The following is a 14,609-nucleotide window of genomic DNA, read 5'->3' as shown; positions in this document are numbered from 1 at the left end:
ATAACTGGCCAGGTGTTTCGTTGTTTTATTTTTTTATGTTTTATATGTCTCTTTTCTTATTCAGTATCACAAAACAGAACAGAAAATAAATTGAACCATGCATTTTTTTTATAATGTCATTGTCTATGGTAGAATAACTTTTGCGGGTTCATTAAAAACGATAGACAACCCTAATGGGCTTTCTCTTAGGAAAGGCTGGGTTGGCCCTGCAACCTGTGCAGTAAACTCTCTGAGATGGTCTCACAGATTTAAATTATAGATTATGCCTGAGCAATTTCTCCCTTGATACAGTATAATTTTTGGCCTTTAAATTGAGCAGATCAAAGGTTTAATCTCTTAAAATTACTGTTTAGTTAATAAGCCTATCTACAATGTCTGACAACCTCTCCCATTCAATATTATTTATATCTTGGGTCATGAACTGTAAAGAAGTGCTGGTCTGAACATTCATTCACTGGATATATTCATTCATAAGCTAAATATTAAATGTTTTTCGCTACAAGCTGTCCTATATGGTTTAATGAACCATCTTTTTCAAAAGGGACAGTTAAATGATCCTGAGACCACTACTATAGAAGAATGGATTTTAAAGTACACAAACAAAATTACCGGATACAGAAGCTGCCGCACTCCATGGTATGACCATTCTTGCCACTGATTGGCTGCTTGAAGTGGCAGGGAAGTGCTCCCATTAAAGTCAATGGAAGCACTTTCAGCGCAGAGGTTTCATATGGAACCAGCTTAGTTATATACTGTATATTCTGCCGAACATACCTCCTTCACCCCATTTTGCTGGGAAAAGGGGTAAATGCATGTTGGGGGTTTCTGCAGAAATTTAAAGGGAATATGCAGCAGTGATCAATCACACATGCCATTATAAGAAACTACATAGCCCAACTTCCCTCTCATATCATACATACCAACTATAATCTCCCAAAATAATGTGCCACTACATTTGAAATAAAAATGTAAAGCTGCAAAGGCCTTGTTTGCATGCTTTACAGAAAGACAGTGAGATCTGAAGATCATGCGGACACCACTTCTATGAAAATTATTGTTACGGGAAATTTATCTAATCACTCATCAATTTACATATGAGGCAGAAGAAACAACAGATATGACAGACACAGCAATACCGGTTAGTCATTGAGGATTATAAATGTCGTTGCTCAAAATATAGCAAGATTTAGCCCAATACCAAGCATAAAATATTCTTGTTACAGATACTTGCTTTTGCCACATGGTAGTGCCATATTACATTATGTAGACTTGACAGCTTTAAATAAAAAGGTATTTCTGTAGATATTTCCCCATCGAAAAAATATTTTATTACACAAATTATAAAATTGCCAGACATACGCTATAGCAGAGCCCGTGTGTATGTGCGTGTTTTTTTCAACCTTAGAAAAAGTAAACCTCATTGAAAAGGAATATTCAGAGGCAGGACTTTCTCTATGAGCCAAACAATCGGAACGGTCGGCTCCAAAAACGATGTTCTCCTTGTTAAGTAGCAATAGGTGGTAACTTTTTATTTATTTATTTGCGTCAGTAAGTGTGTTTGCTGCCAATAGCTATAATGTGCAGCACCTGCGGATAGATTAGTAAATATCTGTTTGAACGGCCAGTCTGGTGATGCAATCACCTTCCAAATAAATCGTCACGCTCGATATAAAGCAGGCAACCATTAAAGCCAGGCACTCGAGACAATAAATAGATATGTCAACAAACCTTCTGTAAAGCCATAATTACATGTTCCTTTCTCAGAGTGTAAGGGCATAAAATACACAACTCAAAGGGACATTTGTTTTTGTTTTTTTAAAGATGTTTTCCATTCATTACTTGGGTGTAAATGTAGGGTTTATAGGCCTATTCCAGTGGAAAGCATCATATGCCCAACCTTCTTGGGATGATTTCTTTGGTATAATGTGATGCGAGGAGGTGAAGCGAGGTTCAGAGAGACAGAGGGAGAGAGAGGTTAGCGGGTTAAGGGTGTTTGTTTCAGGGAGATGAGTACGGATCGCAGACGAGATACATCTTTCGACTGCTTGCTGTTCTTGGGGTTGAAATCACAGAGTCGGGCGACTCTCTCCCATTCAGTCCCAGTTTCCTCATCCTTTGTCTCAGGCACTAGGGCCTCGTCAGATGCTCTACGACAAAGAAATGTCGAGTAAGTCAACATAAAGACGTATCAGTCTTTCCCTTTCCCTAATAGGTTTAGCATAATTTTTACTTTGATATTCATACTGCCACAAGAATTGTGCTCCAATAGGGGCTATCCAATCATATTTGAAAGACAAAACAAACCATTTTTTAAAACTAGGTTTACAAGAATATTTAATTGACAGGGAGTATAATTTTATCATTACTCATAATAACAACATGTTATTAAAACTATTATTTGTATTAATCCTTCGCCTGTTTTACTAGAGTAAAAACTTATCAGTGTGCATTTAAGGAACACAGGTTGCAACGGAGACAAAACCATCACAGACAACAATGAACTGGATAAAGTCAACATACACATAACCAATGACCTCAGCGTTAGGCTGTTGGTAAAATGCTTTGTCCGTAATCCTGGGGTAGAAGCGTAGAAAAGAGGGGGGAGAGAGAGAGAGAGAGAGAGAGAGAGAGAGAGAGAGAGAGAGGACAAGTGGAACAGGAAAGTGACATGTTAATAGGATATTGGGAAATCCAGTGAGACAGAAACATAGAAACAGACTTTGCAGTAAGTAAACAGCATTAATGTTAGTAGAAATGTCAGAGACATTATTTCCTTTCACAGTATGGTAGGGTCTACAAATGAAATGCCCCTATTATCTTTAACTGTATTGCGAACCATATTATTCACTTTTAATTCAGTCACTGTCATCCATTTCATGATATCGCACATTGTACAGCCACTGATGACATAAGGACCTACTTATTGCAAATGTGTATGAGGCCAACTAAATTGGGATCTAAAAATTGTTGCCCCATGGTAAGTCCGCACTGAGGAGTAGCACAAGTGTTGTGCCACTACAGAGGAAAAAAATCTCCATGAGTATAATATAACTAACCCTACCCATAAGGTTCTGCTATGCAGCTATACCCCTTAAATGAGAGATTACAGCTATACATTTGATTTCTGTAAGTGTCCAGAAAATCACGCATCTAGTGGTGTAACAATCATGGTAGCAACTGCAACCCAGCCTTCCACTCTAGGGGCCGGGCCGCCCCTGCAACCAATTGTCCCATTTGTCCGTTGCCTTTAAAGAGGCTAGGTATAGTAATACCTGCAGCTGACAGCATGGAGAGTGTAGAGATCATCCGATCAGATGATCTTTCATACTCTCTCCCTGCATGCTGTGGCTGACTGATCCAGCATGCAGGAAGTAACATCATATCCACTTCCTGCATGCTGGATCAGTCTCCACACAGCATGGAGGAGGAGACACACACCACTCCTGAAGGTAAGTGGTGTGGGCAGGGGCACAGGCACGTTGTTTGAGAACAATGGCGGCACAGAAACTGTTTGGAGGCACTGATGGCACAGGCAGTTTGGGGGCACTGAAAAGCTGTTTGGGGACAAAGATGACGCAGACAAGCCGTTTGGGAACTGATTGTGGGCCAAAGATGGCACAGGCAAGCTGGTTTGTGAGCCAAAGATGGCACTAAGGGGTACGTAGCTTAATGAAGTTGGGGGCCCTGGGGCAATTTCCACACCGGGGCCCTGTGGTTTCTAGTTACGCCACCGCCTGCATCTCTTCACAGACTGAAGTAAAAAAAAAAAAAAAAAAACTTGACAGGGCAAGAACTGCCAAGGTAGCCCCGAATCCATGCCTGGTGTAACTGCAGGATTTTCTAAATAGATTTGGTGATTTTAAATTACAAGAAGGAATCATCTGTCAATAATTTAAAGATACCATGCAACTTTATCAGTTCTTCCAATCCTGTATTAGGATATTTTCTGTGTACAGCACAGAAAGCATTACATACCTGTTAGAAATTTTATTTTTTTCTATCTGCTCGCTCTGCCTTTGATACCACTCCTCTAAGTCCTTCTTGGCTTTTTCTCGCCACTCCTGTTCTGTCACCTTAGAAGCTGCATCTGTGAGGAACAGAGGAAAGGTGTAAATCATAACTGTTTGTTCTCCAAGATAGTACCACAGAAGTAAGTTGGAACTTGGTACCCTCATTATCAAGCAAATATATTTAGATCAATACTTTTTGCAAAAATTCACCTTAAGACTTACTTGAATACTAATCTGTAAATTATATTTCTTATAAATGTAAATATCCCAAACAGGCCGCTGCAAAAAAAATCAGGACGTATTGATACGTCCATAATGGCATCTTGTGACACCTTTTTTGTAAGCACCGGTAGGTGCCCTTTGCAAATGCATGAATGGATTTTGCAGAATTGCCCATATATATTGCCCCCCCCCCAGCTATTTGGCTTGCAGGAGATATGTGTGGACACATTTTCACATCTTACATCTCAAAGCCAAGGTGGACTATCCTTTTGTTATAAAGGACCAGCTGTGAATAGACAAACTTTACCAACGTACTTGATGGTCTCAGACATTTTAATATAACTACATGGCCATATAGAACCAGGAGAAGACAGAAGCTTTATGCACTTTAATCCCTCTTCATTCATTCTCCACCTTGTATCTTACCAAGTTCCTCTAGACGTGTTTTCTGTTCCTCTCTCCATTTTCGGAGGCTTTCAGGCTCCTGGGTCAGTCGGTCAGCCTGAGCTATTGCTACATAACCATCACCAAGACCAGCAACATCCTAATATAACAAATGTAGAATACATTAGTATTTTATAGACTTGTTGTTTCCATTGACTTGGAGAAAACAACATGAGAACAACGTTATTCCAATAAAATCTGTAGAAAGCAAATGTTAACTTACTGAGAAAATGAAGAACTTACCTTAGAGAACAAGGTAAACCCTTTCTACTTTAGGTACAATTAACTGACTCAGAAAATAACAAGTGAACATCCATTGCTGGATCATTGATTGTTCAGAAACTGGGTCACCGTAGCTAATTTGGAAAATTATTATTGATCCCTGCTAAGAATAGCAGACTATCTCAAAAACAATAGACTACATTCATTACACTAAACTCTGTGAGAAGTAAGGTTTACAATACCACAGTGTCATCTAAAATGGATTACCTATTTGTTTTATTGCGCTGTCTGCATTTTATGCCACAGTTTGCTGCAAAATGAAGTGAATATTAGGATCATTACCGAGAAAAAGAATGAACTCTTCTTTAAAGACCAAAGATCTGATTGAATTGACTGAATTTAAACACATATGTATTCAAGTAGTTTTGTTTTTAATATAATTACAGATAATTTAAAAGAAAATCCAGATATTTTTCTCCTAGCTTATTTCCCACAATGCAACACAGTCCTTACAGACTGATGTTTACTGGGCAGAGTCTAAATGCTAGAGTGACAACTCCACACCTTATTTGTTTTGTCCCAAGCAACACCCATTCCCAATACCGGTTCCTTGAATCACACAGTGAGCTCAAAAGTTCTCGCTCATTCGCTCATTCTTAGCTACCAAAAAGTCAGGTGGAAATTCCATGCTGTCAAGTGGGGGGGCCAGTTAATGCCTCTAAATATCCCAAAACGGCAGTGTGTACATAAAATAAATATTTTAGCAAATAAAATACACTAAATATTATACATTAGAAAGCCAAAATTATGTAAAATACAAAAAATATATTTTTGATGGTATGACTTTTACAGTTTTTTCACCCGTCATTAAATATATAAAAAATATATAAAAATATTAATTGAGAGTAGGATGTAATACAAAAATAAGGAATGAAACAAATGCAAGATCAAACATTACTCCCAAATAAAATAAAGAAAAAAATAAGAAAGAATTAAACAAAGCAATACTACATTAATTGTCTCTCAATTTCAGGGTTATATCCTCGCAGATTATATAGTCATACATACAAGTGGCAATCTTGATTTAAGGGTTTATGTTTTTCAATACTGGTCAAAATACTACAACGCAAAATTGTCGCCTCTAATCCATTTATAAAAGCACTCTTTATGTCTAATACAAACGACACGTCCACTCTTACCTCATATATGTCTCCATTCACTGGGGTGGTGACCAGGTCATCAAATCCCACTGCAAAATCAAAACAGTGTAATTCTGAATAAATGGTGAACAAGACTCCTTGACATCACTGTGCTAGTAATATCTGTGATCGTATCTCCACTCTCCTAACCACCTTTTTGTTCTTTCCACAACTTGCTTCTCTCTTAATATGACTTTCTTGCATTCATATCTTCAGGATTTTTCTGTTCTGAACATATTCTCTGAAATCCCCAACCTCGTTCTGCGAGAACCTCCCATACTTTTTACTCAAATCATTCACTAAAGTCCAACTACTCTGTGAAGAATACAATCTAACCTCCCAATACTCTCAATCTACATTATGAAGGAAAATGTCCATTCTCCTACCCTTGAGATCTCCACACCATTGACTTCTCCACGCCCTCTTGCTACAATCAAACCACCCTCAGCCAAAAGCCCATCGTTTTCTGTCTGATTCCCCCTTAACCTCCTCAAATACTGTATCCTTGGAAAAGCTGTATACTCTTCTCCTTCTGTATCAACGTATCTATGTTATTCCCACTGTTAACACTACGTATAATTTTCACGCCCTCAAACCGTAATTCTTTTGGATCAACAGCAACAAATGAACAGATATAGGAAAGGCTGAACTTGATGGACACATGTATTTTTTCAGCCTATGTAACTATGCAACTGTGTAATAGCAGTACGGAATAAACTGGTACGCTATCAATAAATAGAACAAGAAGACAAGGGAATTCTGATTTGGTATGTGGGACTTAACATTTTGAATAGGTAAAAGTATAACGAATGCTCCTTTGTCATTTATATTCAGACAGCTGCAGCATGAAAAAAATACAAAAAGAGCAAAAAGTGCTACACAGAGGATCCTCCCTTAATTATATGAAACACAAACATGCTTCCTTGAGTTGCGTCTACTGGCCTCTCCCTGTTCAGTCATATCACAGTTTGCTTTCCACTTCATGGATTGCCTTTAAGCACTCCTATATATACACACTATATCATATATTATATATACTACAGATGCTATCAGTACAAAGCAGAACAAGCTTAGAAGTTCTAAGGAATTGTAAAATGCAATAATATCCCGCCCCTTAACATTATATAATGCTTTCCTTGTATAGGTACTGTTGTCGTATGTAATCTTTACATTCACACAAATGTAAACATGATAGGGACAACCTATGGAATACCATCACTGTTCAGCGTATTTTGGTGCTGGCAGCCTACACAAATCTACCCAATGGGACTAGTTAGTCACCAGCTGATCGCCAACACCTGGTCAACCCTAACTGGATTGCCATGGGCCAAAAGTCTACATATTGTGCATCAATCATCAAGCATAAAGTTCCAGTTATGTTTTTGAGAACCATAGTTTTTTTTGAACATTCATATTTTAAGCAGGTGACTCTCTAACTCTTGAATACGCTGAATGTGAGTTAATCGGTTCTTATTCACATGTTTTTTTCCTAGTATTCTCAGAGACAGAATCATGTAAGCGTGCTAGCTGTTTGATAGATCATTTGGGAATAAGTTGCCCATCTGACCTTCATTCTTCTCTTCACAAAAGATGAGATTCATAGATTACATTTATTGAGCTAGAAGATTTTGCACAAGAAAAGAATATGGATTTGGAGCTCTGAAAACTGTGAAATTATCTCTGCTGTTGAGCTTTGTGATAATTACCGCAGCTCTATTGTTCAATCCCCGCAAAAGCCTGGGGGTCCATTTGTTTTGCAAATGTTCTTGGTGGATTACAACTGCATTGTAAGGGGCTGATCAGCATCAGACCTGTGATGCCTAGGGGACATCAGCGAGGGGAGCCTAAATCTATACAGCGCTTGCTGTGGCATGTTTTTCATTTTAGTAAATTAGTCTTGGGTTTACGAGAAACCTATGGTCAGACTTTCTTTTCCAGCCTCTCCAATGATATAATTTCTACAGTAGGTTGGCTGTTACATCAGAAACAAGGTAGTTACTTAACATTTACATATGAGCTTTAATATAATATTCATATACAAGTAGAGTTGGAGTTGGGTCAAATCTGATTCCTTGGGCTTTTGTAGCCGCTATCTAATCTGCTGACATTGTCCACTGAGTAAAGTGTTCAAGGAACCACCCATGGAAGTATATTTAATAGCTAATATATAATTAATGATTAATACACGTATATTCTACCAGTTAACATTCAGTACAGCCAAAAAGAGAAAATCATTAATATAAAATGTAACTATATTTTGTGATTCCCCTATTTTCTTTGTATCAAATGATCCATTCTGTAATTTCATTCCATTTCAAAAGGAAAGATGCATCCCTATTTGAAATTTATATTTTTATTTTATAATATATATATATATATATATATATATATATATATATATATATATATATATATATATATATATATATATATACATACATACATACATACACACAGATTACATGGCAATAGCTGAGTACACAGTTGCAAAATACCTCCATTGTTTTTTATTACAATATCGTAATAAAACAAGGCCGGGTAATCTGATGTTTAGGGTTGGTCACCAGCACTCAGGGACAGTAAATTGTTACACAACTCATAAACGGCTTTGCAGTAAAACCAACAGCAGCCATCACTCAAAATCAGGAGCAACAAGAGTGAATTAAACTAGACCAACACACAGCCTGAAACATTCTCTATCAACCTTAATAACGTGGCCTTTTACAACAAACAGAGGCCAATGACCCACCAAGGGACCGGATCACTAAATGTCATCTAATCAGATTAAGAAAATCATATGCCTTCATCCTAAACCAGAGTCTGCAGTTTTAGAAATTGGAACTGTGAGTGTTTAGCAGATATGTGCACCAGGCTGTAGTGCACATATAAGGCGCACTGTGTGACCTTGGAAACCTGCCTACACACTAGTGAGAGTAAGCTCTGCGGACTAGCGCGTACTCGCACTCACTAGTGTTGTAGGGAGTACAATGCGCCGCTCGCCAAATCGGGCGATACCCTTTCACCTTGCGGCTTACCAATTTCTGGCTGGTCCATCGAGAAATCTTGGCCGCCCACCAGCACCGCTCCAAAACCTTCGTCATTCTCTATGCCAGCGATTTCGCTCTCTTGCTGGGCCAAGAAAGCAGCGGCTGGGTCCTCTTCTGTTTCCACCGCAGCCCCGCTCTCCGAAGAGGAGAAGAAGCCAAAATCGTCCGACATGTTCGTTTCCCTTTAATACAAAAGGCTTGCCAGCGCTGGAGTGATCTCTCGATCAGAGGATCTAGGGATCAAATGAGATCTTTACTGCGAGAAGCAAACCATTCCCAGGAGCAGCACCCAGCCCTGTGACTCTTACCGCTCCACATCAGAGGGAGGATCAGTGGAGTGACATCAGAGCTGTCATACCCACAGTTCACCAGCAGGTGCTGCTCCTGCACCCACCAACATCAATGCAGGAAAAGAAATTCATTGACACGAGGCAGGTGCTGTTTCTGCACCCACCAGCATCAATGCAGGAAGTGGAACTCATCGACACGAGGCAGGTGCAGCATCTGCACCGATGCAAGCAATGGAACTCATTGACACGAGGCAGGTACTGCTCCTGCACCAATGCAGGCAATGGAACTCATCGACACGAGGCAGGTGCTGCACCTGCACTGCACCAATGCAGGCAATGGAACTCATTGACACGACTCGAGATAGGTGCTGTACCTGCACCTACCAGCATCAAATCAGGAAAAGAAACTCTGACACGAGGCAGGTGCTGCTCCTGCACCCACCAGCACCGATGCAGGCAATGAAACTCATTGACAAGAGGCAGGTGCATGTGCCAAATCGCTTTAGAATTCATATAAGAATACAAGCTACCCCTGTGTATTCCTTTACTCTAGTATTATAGTTTCCACTCATTGAGTAGGATAGCCGCTGTACAGTTTACATGCGGCTGACATCCTGCTGGTGATAAATCTAGTCCTGGGCTTCCAATACTCCTCAATTTTACTCACCTGCATTTACTATTTCATTGGGGAAGGAATTAAATAGCCCCTTGAACTGAGACAGGGAGTTCAATTTGTTCCTTGAGAGTGGGAAGAGAGCTGCTAAAGTTATTTGGACCAAGTTGTAATCCTTTGCTAATATCTGGTTTTTTATTTTTTATAAAGATGGAGACCAGCTGGAGTTGGGATTCTAACATTTTGTATAATTTAAAGTGTGCTTCCATTAAAAAAATAATATATATAAACTCATACAGGGTACAATAAAGATGAGGCATGGCATAGTGGACAAACTAGTGAAATAGAGTCCACATAGATATTTAGAGGGTTGAATGGTAGTAAGAAATAACTTAAATGGCTTTAAACATTATATGGTTTTTGTGCTCCTAGTACTTGAGTACTTGCTATGGCCCTATAGAGAAAAATATAGTGTCATTTTTGTTACATTAGATATTAGTAGTAGGGTATGCCTGTAGTTGAGTTTGGTGTGGAAGACCTTGACTGGCCCACACAGAGCCCTGACCTCAACCCCATCAAACACCTTTTGGATGAACAGGAAAAGAGAATGCGAGCCAGACCTTCTCATCCAACATCAGTGCCTGACCTCGCAAATGCTCTACCGGATAAATGGTCACAAATCTACAGAAACACTCCAAAATCTACTGCAAATGGGGGGACCAACTACAAATTAATGTTTTTATATTTAGAATGCAATGCCATAAAAGTCCTTGTTGATGTAATGGTCAGGTGTCCCGATACTTTTGTCCATATAGTGTACATTAAAAACCGCTGTCCATAAGGGTTGAATAGGTACAATGAAATTAATGTAACTATAGTTTGATACTTACGCATAAGCATCATGTGAATAAAAAGGCAAAACATACATAGCTAACAAAGAACCATGCCTAACTAAAAGCAGACGGAAAGAGGACATTGTTGAGGATACATGTCTACACTAACAAGCATATATAAACATACCAAAGTCAAAGTGTCTGGGGGTCATAGCTTTGTAACGAAAATGCTAAAAAAAGGGTGTCTGCCATTTTCAATAAACTCTACCCAGATACAACTATTACCTGTTGTCTATAGCAGGCTCTCTGCTCAGGGATGGAGTCTCATGAAAATTCAAGCACAACTGAACAGTAACACTAGACACTTGTCTCTAAACAATTCTCACTGTGTCTCACGGTTACAGGACTCCTGCACGACGCTATCAATTTCACAACAGATGCAATCCTCATCTGTGGGCATTAGTGTGCAGGGAACATATTCAGATGTATGGGCAATAATAGGAGTCCTAGACATCAACATGTCGGGCTCAGGTAGTCGTCTCATCTCTCCATCAACACAGCTCACCGCAGCCTAATGCAATCACTTAAAAGCATAAGGTATTACTATCTACATGCCCCATTGCAAGTATTTTAGGTTAAAAAAAGACAAGTCCATCAAGTTCAACTTTGCTGTTGAACTTGAAGAAGGCAAAAAGAACTTACTGTGAAGAACCCTTTTCACTGAATTAAGTGAATATTCATTTCTTCGAGCCTTGCACAGTCCTATTAATGATCAGGCCATCAGAGAGCGGCTAGTATTGTCACTGTATGTATTTGTATGATACTATCATATCTAAAATGCCTTTTTTGTAAAGTAAACAAATGTAACTTCTTAATGTTCCATTCCTCTTATTAGCTTTGTAGCCGCCTTTGCATTTGTTCAAGAGCTATAATGCTTGTTTTTTAAGAACAGGCACCAAGACTTGCACTGCATGTTCAAGGTGGGGTCTTACAATGACAAAATTATATATTTCCTGTGAATCAATACCTCTTTTTATACAAGCCAATATCATACTGTCCTTGTAGCATCTGCCTGATATTGAACACTATTGCCAAGTTTACTGTCTACAACGTTTCCCAAGTTAATGATTTTTCCAGCGCAACCCCATTTAAGGTATAATTTACACATTTATTTTCCCAAAATGCATAACTTTGCATTTGTCAGGATTAAAACTCACCTGCCACTTGGTTGCCTCCAATTTAATGTCTACTTCAGACCAGTGGCGAACTACCAGGGTCGCGACTGGGCCCTGGAGTTGTTCTGCCACTCAGGGGGGCCCAAGACTGGCCCACCGGGAAATTTCACGTGGGCCCGGCGGCCGGCGGAGCGGGATTGGAAGGAGCGGGCTGGGCAGGGGGACAATTGCCGAAATCTAATCTAAATGGCCACTGCGTGCCGATGCGGCCGGCCGGTGCTACTTTAATTTTTTTTTTTTATTTAATATGGCTTGCCATATTAAATTTTAAAAAAAGAAAGTATTAAAGCAGCGCTGGCCGGCGGCATCAGCACCCAGCGGCCATGTGCGATGGCCGCCTAGTGATGGGAGCAGCGTGAGGGGTAAAAGCTCCTCCCCCTCGCACGGACCTTTCACCCCTCACGCTGCTCCCATCACTAGGCGGCCATCAGATTGCTGGAAACGTAAATCTAAACGGCCGCTGCGTGCTGATGCCGCCGGCCAGAGCTACTATAACACTTTATTTATTTATTTTTAATATGGCAAGCCTATCCGGCATATTAAATAAATAAAAAAAAGGATTAAAGTAGCACTGGCCGGCGGCATCAGCACGCACCGGCCGTTTAGATTTACGTTTCCAGCAATCTGATGGCCGCCTAGTGATGATGAGACTGAGAGCAGGGTGAGGGGTGAAAGCTCCGCCCCCTCGTACTCAGACTGCTGGAGCACCGGATATCATGTCAGTGACATCCTGTCAGCAGAGAGAACAGTGTGCAGCTACCAGAGGACGGAGGACAAGATGAAAAAGCCCCAAAGTGGAAGAAGTAGAAGGTCAGTAAACTAATTTATTGTTTGAACAAACTGTATAATATTTTTTGTATTTTTTAAAAGCAAAAACAATCAGTATGTGTGTGTATGTAAGTGTGTCCGTGGGGGACAAACAACATAATGCTTTTTTAAATTATTATTTGTAAATGAATAAACAAAAAAAATCTCTGTGTCTGGATGTGTTCACAAGTTCAGCTCCCCAGTGTCACCCCTGTCCCCATTCAGCTCCCCAGTGTCATCTCTGTCCCCATTCAGGAGGCAGAGTGCCCCATGATATGCCTTTTAACCCCCTTTATGCCACTCTGTCGCCAGAAATGCCTTTTAACCCCCTATATGCCAGAGTGGCGTATAGGGGTATAAGGCATTTCTGGAGGCAGAGGGGCATATAGGGGTTAAAAGGCATATCAGGGGGCAGAGTGGCAAGCCTGGGGCAGATGTGCATAACTGGGGGAGGCAGGTTGGCAAATAAAAGGAAATAAAAACAAAAACCAAAAATGTAGCCTGAGAAGGGGGGGAGAGGGGGTAGATGGTGTGAGAGGAGGGTAGATTGGGTTGGGGGGGGGCCTTAACAGATTCTCGCACCGGGGCCCCGAGGCTTCTAGTGACGCCCCTGCTTCAGACCTTACCTAATTTTGTGTCATCTGCACACACTGACACGTGGCTTTCAATACCAACCACAAGATCATTAGTAGAGACATTAAATAAACCACATTGTCCCCTAGTTATGATGCTATTGGTTAAATGCATTTCCCTTAGCAATGTTTCAAGTAATTTCCCCACCACAGATTTTAGACTCACAGGTCTGTAGTTACCTGGCTGAGCTTTTGAGCCATCTTTTATTATTGGTATCATGTCTGCTTTACGCCAGTCTTCTGGCACCATACCAGACGAGAGACAATCCTTGAAGATCAAAAGCAATGGCCTGGCCATTTCTTGGCTAAGTTCCCTAAGTACCCAGGGATGTATATTATCTTCTGTGTTTCTTCCAACTAGAAATGAATCCAAGTTAATTAGCTCCAGGGATGCCCCAGGCCGTTCCCGTTGACATTGGCGGCTGATCATCTGGCATTGGGGGTGGTCACGCTGACACCATGGGAAACACCCCCATTTAAAGGGGAAATGGGTGGGGAGCGAGGCGCGTCAAGACCCCGCTCTCTCAACCCGGAGGATTCAGGTGTTGACCCAGAGAACCGGTGCTTCACCCAGAGATCTCCGGGTCAAACCCGGAGAGTTCCCAGTTATGCCCAGACCTGTGGAAGTTGGCTGCCTAAAATTAAGTATGTTTTTGGAGCTTCTTCTAGTCTGCTCTTGTGAATGAATCTCTAGTGTCACCATGCCATGGTCACTGTCAACCAAATGTCCAAAGAGCCGGAAAATACATCTTTATTTTTGGCAATACAGGGGTTCATGTGTGGGTAATCTGACGTCAGCTCAGGCTAGTACCGCCACTTGCTGTGGCTAAGAAAGGTAATGCTGTAGGGCACAATGGATTTACTGCATGTTATACACACATGAAAAAAAGGGGTACACATGCAAAACCTTGGGTCTACACATACGGGGGTAACTTTCCAGCTTCGGCTACCCAGAGCCCACCCTTGCGGGATGGGGGTAGAAGGTCCAACGTTGTGGAATACATGCGGTTGTTGGAAGAGGGTGGGGAGAGTGGGGCGTGCCAAAACCAGGTATG

General features: G+C 40.7%; 1 protein-coding gene across 2 annotated transcripts; it reads right to left on the bottom strand.

Moving 5' to 3' along the window:
• Positions 1-1,447: 1,447 nt before the first annotated feature.
• On the bottom strand, positions 1,448-9,473 carry CLTB (clathrin light chain B). 2 transcript variants are annotated; one of them, XM_053462687.1, is made up of 6 exons: positions 9,133-9,473; positions 6,098-6,147; positions 4,659-4,776; positions 3,976-4,087; positions 2,521-2,574; positions 1,448-2,147 (listed from the first exon to the last, which is right to left on the bottom strand). In XM_053462687.1, the coding sequence occupies exons 1-6, from the start codon at positions 9,314-9,316 to the stop codon at positions 1,976-1,978; spliced, it is 690 nt and encodes a 229-aa protein (XP_053318662.1). In that variant the 5' UTR covers positions 9,317-9,473; the 3' UTR covers positions 1,448-1,975. The 2 variants fall into 2 exon arrangements, with proteins under 2 accessions (XP_053318662.1, XP_053318663.1); XM_053462688.1 differs by lacking the exon at positions 2,521-2,574 and having other exon boundaries at positions 9,133-9,472.
• Between the last annotated feature and the right edge of the window lie 5,136 nt (positions 9,474-14,609).

The sequence above is a fragment of the Spea bombifrons genome, chromosome 4 (assembly GCF_027358695.1).
Source record: "Spea bombifrons isolate aSpeBom1 chromosome 4, aSpeBom1.2.pri, whole genome shotgun sequence".
Lineage (NCBI taxonomy): Eukaryota > Metazoa > Chordata > Amphibia > Anura > Pelobatidae > Spea > Spea bombifrons.
This window is presented reverse-complemented; position numbering and strand designations above follow the sequence as displayed.